Source organism: Gopherus evgoodei, chromosome 3 (genome assembly GCF_007399415.2).
Source record: "Gopherus evgoodei ecotype Sinaloan lineage chromosome 3, rGopEvg1_v1.p, whole genome shotgun sequence".
Classification (NCBI taxonomy): domain Eukaryota; kingdom Metazoa; phylum Chordata; order Testudines; family Testudinidae; genus Gopherus; species Gopherus evgoodei.
Genome location: NC_044324.1, coordinates 60,580,865 through 60,593,458, shown reverse-complemented (window position 1 = coordinate 60,593,458; position 12,594 = coordinate 60,580,865). Strand labels below are relative to the sequence as shown.

General features: G+C 38.1%; 1 protein-coding gene across 1 annotated transcript in view; it reads left to right on the top strand.

Annotated features, from left to right (window-relative positions):
- EYS (eyes shut homolog) overlaps nucleotides 1–12,594 on the top strand; it is a 1,559,204-nt gene that overhangs the window by 872,289 nt on the left and 674,321 nt on the right. The window contains 1 exon segment of the mRNA XM_030558318.1: nucleotides 1,786–1,910. Coding sequence (XP_030414178.1) covers nucleotides 1,786–1,910 — 125 coding nt within the window.

Sequence of the window (12,594 nt, the reverse complement as noted above, 5' to 3'; positions counted from 1 at the left end):
TTGCTAGATGATGGAATGACCTGTACTCTTCCCAAATCTCACACTGGGAGAATGGAGCAAAGCTGCATTTGATGGATGTAAGCAGAGTTGTATTATTCCATCTGGACAGGACAAGACACTTCCAGAACTCTCCCAGGCTGTTTCTGATTTACATGGAGAGAGTCAAAGGCAAGCTGTATCTACTCAAACAATATCAAACTGGATTTTTCAATGCATCGGGTCATGTTACATGCTAGTGGGCAGGCAGCCACCCAACAGAATAAGTGTCTACTCCACAAGGGCACAGTCCACCTACGTGGCCTCTTTAGCAAATCTGCCAATCCAAGATATTTGCATAGCAGCAACCTGGTCATCCATACACATGTTCACAAAGCACTATGCACTGATACAAACAGCCAGGGATGACATGGGTTACAATCCATGCTTACAAAGGCTTCTTATACCTACCCTCAATAAGGGCTACCAATTTGTAGTCACCAGCTGTGGAATATGTATATGGACTAGCACTCAAAGACGAAAAAGAGGTTACTTATCTGTACAATAACTGATATTCTTTGAGATATGTAACCTGTATACATATTCCATAACCTAGTTATAATTCCTGCTACTTGAGAGTCTCAACATCCAGGTGGCAAAGGAATTGGGTGTGGCAGAGTGGCTCTGACTCTTTACACCTTTGCAAAGTGCATGAGGAGAACATAGGCACATGCATCTCTCTGTTAGATACTTCTGACTAGAAAATTCTGTGACATGTGCACTGGACATTCACTCACCAACTGTGGAATATTTATCTAGCAACACATCTCAAAGAACATCAATCTCTGTACAGGTAAGCAACCTCTTTTTTTCTATAATAAGGTTCATTGTTCTGGGTTTAGATGTATAGATAAGTATGCTGCCTGCACAGTTCTCTCAGAATCTAACAGTGGAGTGAGCAAGACAGAGACTCAGATTGTACCCCTTAAAGGTACATTGTCAGGCCAAATTTGGCCTGAAATTTAGGGGTTTTCTTAATCCTGACAAAAACATCTTTAACAAACAGACATTACTCAGAGCATTGGCAAGCTAAGCAGTGCAACACTATGTTAATGCATGAGGACCTGATTAGAATTTATACAGGAACATAGGAATTCCCATATAAGATTAGAACGCTGGTCCATCTAGTCCAGTATCCTGTCTTAAAGCATGGGCAACACCAGCATAAAATGTGAAAAAGGGGACCAAAAAATCTCATATTCTTTTAATTACTAAAGTAAGGACTGGTTCTGGATGCCCCCTGTACAGGTGTGCGATGCGACAAGAGGTTACAGGAAATATTCGACCCCTGAACTGTTACAGGGTCCAGCCAATAATATGGATATAGCTTTTCCTTGAGCTGGAGGTTTAGTTAATTTCCAGCAGTATATTCAGTGAGGCTGGGATATGGCCAGGTCTTCTCCTTCTGGCTGCACACTTGCTGACGTCTGGCAGCAGAAGTAGATATTATTATTTATTATTTCTATAACATCCTAAGAGTATTAACATCTCAATAAAGTACCAGAACTAGTGAGATCTGTATGTCTTGATCTTTTTTTATAATATTGCCTGTTGCTAAATAAATACTTTACACTTAGTTCCCCTACAGTATCATGTAGTCAGTTCACATACTCAAATCTCTCTCTGTACATAGATATATGCCAGGGCTACTTGTGTTTACTTTTATGTGACTACCTGACCTAAGGTCAATATGTAGTTTATAGGTTTGGGGGTTTTTTTTTGAGTAAGCATTTTTTTCTATTTTGACAGGATGGGCAGGCTTGAATTGTGAGGAGGATATTGATGAATGCAGCTCTAATCCCTGTGTACATGGCATCTGCATCCAGAAGGAACCCAGCTTGGGTTACACCTGTTTTTGCAAACCTGGATTTGTGGTACGATTCTACATTTTTATTATTTCCCTGCAGAGCTACTACTATCAATGCACAAATGCATCTTTATTTCACTCCTTTCCTTCTCATCTTCATTCAGATAATGCCTAGTTTCCAAACAGCTGGACAATTTTAACAGCTCTTGCTATTGTAGCATCTCTATTATTCCAAATAGTTGTTCATCCAACACTAGCAAAACATGATTTAATGCAATTTAAGTGTATTGTAATGGATTTGTCAGTACCATCAACCTCTATTAATAATTTTTGAAATATATATTGAATCATCTATCACTTCAAAGTACTGTATGTGTCACTATTACTTACAGTTGCTAAATAGTGGTATCTGAGATATGGTAGCATCTCTCTTTACTTAAAGTTGGAAACAATAGTGATATAGCATTCCACTCTGTGGTAATTGTGGGTAAATGTTGATGGTCCAGTGATTAGGGCACTAACCTATGATTTTGAAGACCTGGAATCAATTCCATTCTCCAACTCAGACTTCCTGTTTGACTTTTGGCAAGTCACTTAAGGCCAAGTCACAAAGGGCTAAGGCACCGAAACACCATAGCCTCTCTGTGCCTCAGTCCATCAACAGTAAAATGGGGATAATGGTTCTTCCCTACTTTACAGGCATATTGGGAGGATAAATACATGAAACATCATGAAGCACTTTGAGATCAACTGATTAAAAGAGTTAGTTTTTCTTTTTTATTTTGAATGGCAACTATTATACTTATTTTCAATTTATAAACTTAAAATTATCAGTTTGCAGGTAAGCCATTAAGACATTTACCTAAATAAATGACATCAGTTTTCCAGGTTATCAAATGGTCATTTAATATATGCTTCTTGCACAATAGTAGTTATCCTCAGCTACTCCAGGTTTACATATCTTCAAAGTGGTCATCAGATTCTTTTCTATTTTCACTTTTATATTTAGTTGTGATAAAAGCCTTCTAAATAACTTGTCACATAAAAAGGCTGTATTGAGACCTTAAATTTTATAGGATTAGGGAACATTAACTAGAAATCTTCTTCATCTGAGGAACAGGTCATTTGAAGCTGGAATGAACAGAGAAGAAATATTAATGTTTCTATTAATGTGTGTGTAAAACTGAGAAGTAATGTCAGCTAGCCTTTACTTCAGACTTTAGAGCACTAGTGTGAAACAATGAACTGTTAATTAGAACTAGTGACTCTCCTTATCAAAATAAAATGGGGATTTGACCCAGTCCAATATGGAAGTATCTATATTGTTCCAAAATTCTCATGGACTGCCACAATCTAACAATTTTTTTTTTACAGATGTATTACAAGGTTACAGGTTCTATGACTGTATAAAAGATGTAAAACTGTTCTATTGACTCATCTAGCAGCCACATCAGGTGGGATCTGTTACCTTCAACTTAGGATATAAAGAGGTTTGAGGTTCCCGACACAGTCAGAAGGAACTATTAGAGAAGTGGGTTCAAACTACAGTATAGCAGATTTAGATACGATCTTAGGAAAAAACTTCCTAACCATAAGAACAATAGAACAATTGAACAGAGTGCCTAGGGTGGTTGTGGATGCTTCTTCACTGGAGGTTTTCAAAAGGAAGCTGGATAGGTATCTGTCTTGGATGGTTTAGACACAACAAATCCTATATTTTGGCAGGAGGTTAGACTAGATGACTCTTGCGGTCCCTTCTAACCCAATGATTCTAAGTTGTATGTGAAGGAACTGTAAAAAAAACACATGGCACAAGCTCTGGTGGGAAGGTTTTTTATAGTTATTTAAGTTAACAATCAATCTTATAAGGCTTAAAGCAAAAACAATAGTAACAGAACTACTAATAAGAGAAGCACTCTTTGTGGATGATTGTGCCCTCCTAGCACACTGAGGGAGATCTCCAGTATATTGTAGATCACTTTGCCGAAGTATTAAAATTGTTTGGCCTTACAATCAACCTGGAGAAAACTGCGGTGTTGCATCAATCATCTTCACCACTCCATTCTGTACCATATCCATTAGTTGAAACCAAGTAAAACAAGTTGTTAATTATACCTATCTCAGCAGCAAAATCTCCAATGATGGATCTCTTGACAAAGAGATCACGAATAGGATACAGAAATTTTCTCACTCACTAGGAAAGCTACAAAGTCCTGAAATCCCACAACATAACCCTTTCAACAAAAATAAAACTTTACAACACTTATGTGCTCACATCTCTCCTCTATGGCTGTGAGACCTGGACACCATAAAAATGGCATATCAAACAGCTAAAGGCCTTCCATATGTGGTCTCTGCATGCCATTATGGGGATCTTCTCGTAAGACAAAATTACCAACTGGGAGGTTCTCCAAAAGTCAAAGGCCACAAGCATTGAGGCCATGCTGATAATAGCACAACTACGCTGGCTTGGACACATCATTAGGATGCCTGAACATCGACTCGCCAGAAAAATTTTCTATGGAGAATTGGCACAAGGACATCAGAATCAAAGCTGACCCAGAAAGTGATACAAGGACAGCATCCAGAACAGCGTACGCTTTGGTGCAATAAAATCAGATGATTTCAAGAAGGCTGCGTCAACTAGATCAGCCTGGCAACACGCAACACCTACAGCTTTCCAAGCCTTTGAAGAGGACAGAAATAATTGACTGTTAGCTGCAAGGGAAAAGTGTCATAACACTGCTGATAAAGAAAGCTGACCCCAGGCCCACAGGCCGGGTCTTAATCAAGCTATAATCATATCAAGGCCTTAGGCCTCAATCATACTAACATATAGCAAAGTAAAACATTGATTTTCCACTAATTCTCCTGAGGCACACTTTCTGATTTTACTATACTATACACTATTATAACACTATATTACAAAATGCTGCTAAATTAATTAATGCTGCTATAAGGGGTTAAACTGACATAAAGTCCCTTAAATAACCCATCCATCACTGCCGGAATAGACTAACAATTGCTAGGTCACTGTAGTTTATTAAGTAGCTTGTGCAAGCATAAAAATAACCCCAGATAACTTGGCCAAAGGAACAAACATGTATTTTTTAAACCCAAGTTCCTCAAAACTTTGCTTGGGAACGCAGCTGCTGAAACCGCAAGTAGGTGGACACCAGGTGTCAACGTCCTGACAAAACCCGTAAAAAGGGGAAGTTACAAAGAGCAAGCTTGCAAATTAGCTCATAACCGGTATATTAATAGTAGTTGTTTTTAGCAAATGGTTAGATGTCATTGTGTTAACCAAATATGGTATCTTCGGATGTATGAGTTCATATGGTAATTTGCGTTTTTTTGGCTATATAAACCCAGGTATTACTGCTATAAGGTAGAGCGACTTCCCCTTGCTAGGGGACTTTGTCGTCTCTCCCTGCATATATGCTTGTATTCTTTGATTAATCAATAAAGGAGCCTCAGGCTGTCTGATCAACTCAACTGGGTGGTGGTCATTTTCCACGACACTGCTATAGCTACCAAGACACTCACCAATTTCTTTGTCTGCCTGACATGCTCACGAGCATGCACATCATGCTTTGGACTTCAGAGTCACTCCAGAATCCACAAAAAGAGAGAGCATGAACTGATGGATTACAGACCGAACAGTAAAGGAAACTCTAGTTAGTGAATAAAGTTGGATCATGTGTGTCTGCATGTGCACACATGCTCTGTTAGGAGCAGTTGGGGAATGTTTCCTGTCTTACAAATTGCTGTTATCAAAAACCAAAATATGCAAAGGAAAAAAACCCTGTCTGTAATGGGTTACTGTACTGTTTCATCTAAGAGAAACTCATTAAAGTCAACAGGAGTCACATAAACCTTTAAAAATCCACCTCCTTTCATTTAAATACTTTGCACCTACAGCAGCCAAACTGTTACAAATATACTTTATCACATAACTGAAATCAAATTATTGAATTTAAATAGCATTCACTTTGTTAAATTAAAAAAAGTACTTTATCCAAGTGAAGTAATATGTTTTATATCTAACATTGTTCTTTGAATTTCATTAAGACATTTTATGATGCACGGGTGTCATGCAGGGCAGTTGTTCCTTTCAGAATCCAGAAATCACTATTTATTACAGTAATTAGATTTAAGGAAAGCTTTGTGCTAGGAATATCTTTGTATATTTAACCTTTTTGAACTAAGTTTTAAGTCATTGCCAGAGTTCTTGATTGTTCTCAGCTAATCACTCAGAGCAAATTCCTATTCTGTACTGATCTTGTTTGCCCCGCCCTTGACCAAGTGTCATAACATTTCTTCCCAGATCTGGACCTTAGTGTCCAAAATATGGGTGTTAGCATGAAAACCTCCAAGCTTAGTTACCAGCTTGGACCTGGTATTGCTGCCACCAGCTAGGAATTATACAGTGCCTAGCTCACTGTGGTCTCCCCAAAACCTTCCCTGGAGGACCCCCAGACTCAGATGCCTTGAGTCTTACAACAAAGGGAAATAACTCCCTCCCCTTGTTTCCTTGTTACTTCCTCCCAGGCTCCCCTCCCTGGACGACCCTAGGAGATTCCCTGCTTCCAGTACTGGAAACACAAGTACCGAGAGATCTAATCTCTCTTCCCCCTCACCCAGAGGGTATGCAAAGTCAGGCTTAGTAAATCTAACACAAAGAGATTTTCCCCCTGACTTCTTCCTCCCACCAATTCCCTGGTGAGCTGCAGACTCAGTTCCCTGGAGTCCCCACTAAAGAAAAAAACTCCAACAGGTTCTAAAAAGAAAGCTTTATATAAAAAAAAATGAAAAAAGGACATAAAAGGATCTCTGTATCAAGGTGACAATATACAGGGTCAATTGCTTAAGAAAAAAAGTGAATAAACAGCCTTATTCCAAAAGAATACAATTTAACACATTCCAGCAACTACACACATGTAAATACAAAAAAAAACAATATAAACCTATTGTCTTACTATCCTTTTACTTACAACTTGGAAACAGAAGATTAGAAAGCCAGGAGATAGAAAAATCACTCTCAGAGCCGAGAGGGTCAGACCCAAGACAAAGAACAAAGAACACACACCCAAAACTTCCCTCCACCCAGATTTGAAAAAGTCTTGTTTCCTGATTGGTCCTCTGGTCAGGTATTTCAGGTTACTGGTGTTACCCCTTTACAGGTAAAAGAACATTAACCCTTAGCTATCTGTTTATGACATCAAGCCAGAAGCCAGAGTGAGGAAGGGGAGCAGGGTGGGACGGGGCCAAAAGCAGCCCCCTACCCCTGCCCTGCAGAGCTCTGCCCAGGGAAGGTGGAGGGACCCAGGATCCCCATAGTTGCCCACATTGCTCTTCCCAACCTCGCCAATGTGGACAGAAGAACACATGGATATAAATTGACCATCAACAGGTTCAGATTTAAAATGAGACGAAAATTTCTAACCATCAGAGGAGTGAAGTTCTAAAGCAGTTTTTCAAGGGGACAGTGTGGGGAGGAATCCTAACTAGCTTCAAGACTGAGCTTGATAAATTTATGGAGGGGATGGTATGATTAGATTGCCTACAATGGCATGTAGCTGATCTGCAACTGCTAGCAGCAAATCTCTCCAATGGCTTGTGATGGGACACTAGATAGGGAGGGCTCTAAGTCACTAAAAAGAATTATTTTCCAGGTGCCAGGCTGATGAGTCGGTCCACATGCTCAGGGTATAAACTGATTGCCATATTTGGGTTTGAGAAGGAATTCCCCCCCATGTCAGATTGGCAGAGACTTTTTTCCTCCCCTTCCTCTGCAGCATGGGGCACAGGTCACTTGCAGGAGTGGGTGGGTGTGGTTCTGTGGCCTGCAGTGTGCGTGAGGTCACAACTGGATGATCATGAGGGTCCCATTTGACCTTAACGTCTATGAGTTTAAAAGTGAATAGCTAAGTGTTATTTAGCTCACATAATTGAAGAAACCAGGGGTACCCAATACATTAATAGGCAGCATGTTTAAAACTAACTTAAGTAAGTACTTTTTCACACACTGCCACAGTGAACTTGCGGAACTCATTGCCAGTGGATGTTGTGTGAGGCCAAAAATATAACTGGAATCAAAACAGAATTAGATGAATTCATGGAGGATGGGTCATCCATGGCTATTAGCCAAGATTGTCATGGAATCATAGTGTTAGAAGGAACCGCAAAGGGTCATTGTAGTCTAGCCTCCACCAAAATGCAGATTTGTTGTGTCTAAACCATCCAAGACAGATGGCTATCCAGCCTCCTTTTGAAAACCTGCAGTGAAGGAGCTTCCAAAACTGCCCTAGGCAGTTGTTCCATGGTGCCTCAACCCTCCAACATGTCTACTCTCTGACCTGTGTCACTCCAGGGACTGCAGCATTCTCTTCAAGCCATGGCCCTCGAGCTGTGACACCATCTGTGCTCCCCCCCTCCAGGGTATAATGACCTTGGGATGGCAAGCCACGTGTTGCTTCTCAGTACATTTTCCTGGGCCACTTCCCTGCAGCCTTAGCACCTCCTTCACCCTCAGCCTCAGCATGTCAGTCCTAAAAGCCAGTCAGGAGCTCCCACTCACACCACCCTAGTCTCTGCCAGAAGCTGCTCTCTCCATGGTGCTAACTTCCATTTCTGCTAAGAACGCAGTCCTCTATTTTTGAACTCCGGGCAGCAACTGACCGCACTCTCCCCTGCGGCTCTTGTTATATGGACCTGCTGAGCCTGTCTTGACTGTTCCTCACAGCCTCTCTTCTATTGGATGCTTCTCCATGAAGTCTCCCTGGGCCTCTGTTAACCCCTTATATACCATGTGGGTGGATGCCCCATCACACATACCTTAACGGACTCCACAATTAAAACTAAGCAAATAATCACAATTATTAACAAGGGCTATTTTATTTTTCAAAAAAGAAGAGGAAATATAAACATAAACAACACAAAATGACAGAACACAAATAAATCTGGTACTTTCATTTCACCCTATGCGGTATGCCTCTTTGTGGAGCAGTTTTAACACAAATTACATATTTGAGAGTGAGCCTGCCTTTATTAGGGCGCTTTTCTCTGGTATATACAAGATATTATTTCCCATCATTACTGTGAGTCCAATCTTAGTAACTGAACACTGTTTATGAATGTGCAAATAATATTATGGACAGGTGGATCATGCCAGGTTATCATAAATAACCTGATATATTTTAGTAATGGGCAAGTAAACAATCTTAACTAAATCTATGGAATCAAAGGAAATATTTAAATCAGCTTTTTTAAAAGAGACATTAAAGTGAGCTGTCCTAAGAAAGACTAATTAGCAAATATTATGAATTTTAAATCCAATTAAATCCCACTTTTTGTGTTTAAAAGTGTTTAGCCCCTGCTGTTTTTCCAGGAATACATGATATAACCATCTGGTGATTAATGAGAGAAGCTATTAATATATTAAGTTAAAAGAGCATTTCCCAATCGCAATAAAATTTCTACAATAGATTTTAAATCTAATCTATTGCTAGTGTTTTAGTTAATTTCCTCTCCTCAATCCATGTTTTGGGGATGTCATCCTTGGGTTGAATTTCTTGAGGTTTCTCTGTTGATAGTGTCTTTGTTCTTTGCTGTCTGTGGCATCTTACTTATAGAAATAGACAGGACAAGTTGATGAGTACTATGTGTCTATGTAGGGTAGCAGGGAGTGTGTGTGAGAGAGGTGCTTACTTCAGTGTTTTAGATTCAAGCTGCCTGCTGTCATCCTTTCATTAGCTCCATCCCTTTGGGATTTGGTTTTGGTGACATCTTCAGCTCCTGAATAGGCAGTCGCTTTATGAATATGCAACATACTTCTAATTGTCTTTGTTTTCTGAGGCAGGAAAATCTCACATAAGTTTTAAGGTTAGTTTTAACTGTTTCTTTTTATTCAGTCTGTTTTCCAAAATATGTACTCAGTTTAATCAGGATTTAACAGAATTTGTATTGCAAAAAAAAGGTCTTGAGAGATTTTAGTCCTCAAAACAGCCTTCTTAAAATTAAGTGTTTTTAAAGACAGTTTTTATCTTAAATAATTATTTTAAAAGTTGTTTCTGTAACAACTTTTGAAAAAATCATTCTTTTTGTCTTTCTGAGTTTGGTGAGGAATTGTTTGAGTTTGCCAGATAGCTAATTAATTCCCTGTTAATATAAATATTCTGTATTTAAATGGCTTCTTCACATTAGTAGTTAGTTTAGGAAGGTCATTAGATTCCATTTTGGAATATAAAGCATTTTTACCATTTACATGGCAATGATATTAAGAAATTACATTAGACGTTTTGCATTTAGCTAACATATCTACATCTATGCATTCTACAATGACTTGCCATCTGAACATTTAGGAAATGAATAAAGGTTTTCCACAAAATATTTCTCAACTATCAATGTTTTTCTTAAGATTTCAAGGAGGAAGAATTTAGAGTGATTACAAAAGAATCCATTTTACTACCTAGTCTTATGATTCTGATAACCTATCCTCACTCATGATTCCTCTTTGTGCTTAACATTTTCTTGATGTCAGGATCTTACTCTTTTGCAAGGCCTGTTGTTTTAGATAAAACTATCTCTTTGCCAAATGATGATTTAGACAAGATAGGTGTCCTGTTCTGTGCTAAGACACTTTGGTTTAGTTGCCTTTTAAACTAAATGGTGTTTACTAGTTGCAGTATATAATTGGCAGTTGAAAACTTGCATCAAATATTCTATTCAAATCACTAACCATAACAACCAAAGCTGTGTTCATTTTCCAAAATATAATATGAAAGAAAGTGACATAGGAAATTAAAGCAAGATAATATTTAAAATGCAGCTTCTTCTGAGTTTACATAAACATTCGAACAAGTCATAACATGGTGTTATCTCCTTTAACATTTGGGCCTTGTCCCTGAGGTGACAGAAAGCCCTTATGGAGAACAATTTAAATCCTAAATAAATTACTGTAGGTCCAGTGACATCATCAAACAATATGCAGGGGGAAAAAACAGAAATAGTCAATAAGTATTTCTGTTCTGTAACTGGAAAAGCAGGATGATGTATTCACATCTTACAGTTATTAGGAAATACTTCCTATTCCATCAGTAATTGAAAGAATGTTAAACAGCAGCTATTATAGTTAAATATTCATCAATAAGAAGGACTGGATAACTGGCATCCAAGGCTATTAAAAGAATTGGCTGAGGATGTTCTGTGAATGACTACTGTTGATTTTTAACAAATTCAGCTCTGGGGATGTTCCAGAGGACTGGTGAAAAGAGTAACTGGAGTGACTCAGGTAACAGGAGGGCAGTAAGTCTGACATCAATCCTGGGTAAAATTATGGAATGGCTTCTGGGGTGCAAAAGAGTATATGTAGGTGACGAGCACCAAATAAATTTATCCCTGAAATTACTAAACAACATAATCTAGAGAAAAAGGAAATAGGCCCAATCTTAATAATTGTTTCTCAAAATGCTAATTCAGAGATCAGACCTATATTATTTTTGTCACATGAGATTCTCATCATGATCAAAGAAAAGCAAAATACAATTATTTATTATGAATATGTATTAATAAAGAAAGGAAAAGCGGGCAATGAAGCAAAAACAAAACCAAGCAGTCAATAATGGTTATCTCAGTCCTAGTCTGTTCTTTCCATTCTCTGTGGAGAGCTTTCAACAGAGATACTATACCTTAGAGAATGGTAAGTTAAAAACAAAGTATATTATTCCCCATATCATTACTCTTAGAGTATCATAGATAAATAAAACAGTTTATAGATGAGCAAGGGAATTTCCTGTAAGGGTTGATGATTCCTGTTTAGGGATCATGAGTAAGGTAAAATCATTTTATAAATGGACAGAGGTAAGTGATCGTAATATTTTTTTTTCATGTCATGGAACTTAATTAACTTGGTTACTTAGAAGAAGCCATTCAAGAATTACTCAAATGAAATAATTTTTTTACACACCCAAAGCCTCTTAATGAGCGGTTTTTGAGACAGGCAAATTAATGAATACTACTAATTTTAAATTTAAATTACATCCCACTTCTTCTTTCTGTTTATCAAGGTTAGCTTATGTTGCCTCTCTAGGAGTAAAGAGTCTGAACAATCTGGTGTTTAACAGGAGAAGTTAGTATCTTAAATTATAATGGCATTTCAACATGCCATTTTTTTTAACAAGAACAGTTTAAATTGAATCCCTTAGTAGTGCTTTTGCAATCACCGTCTCACCAATGTTGCTGAAGTCTTGGTGATGTCATCCTCTTGCAGATGCATTCTAGACTGTAAGCTTTCTCTTCTTGTTGCTATGTTGTGGCTTCTTTCCTTTTAGTCTTCTTGCTGTAGTTTGCTTGCTTGAAAAAGGTGAAATGAATAGGCTGATATAAAACAAGACTGTTGAGATAAGACTACTGAGTTCATATCTCAATTCAGAGAGATTTATACCCTTTCCATAGTTTCTCAGAAGATGAAAGACATACCTCTGTCAGGCTGGATTCAAATAGCTGCTCTCAGCTTTTCATTGGCTCAACACTTTTATGGGATGGTTTTGGTAGCAATTGCAGTTCATGAATATGCAATTTGTTAATGCATATGCTGCAGGATGTAAAACTTCTTAAACTTCATGGTTATTTTGTTTTTATTGTGATGAGAAATTCTCAATATAGTTTTAAAGTTAGTCTTAACTCTGTTTTTTCTTTAGTTCATTTTCTGAGATTCCTTTAATTCCATCCAGGTTTAATTGGAGTTGAAA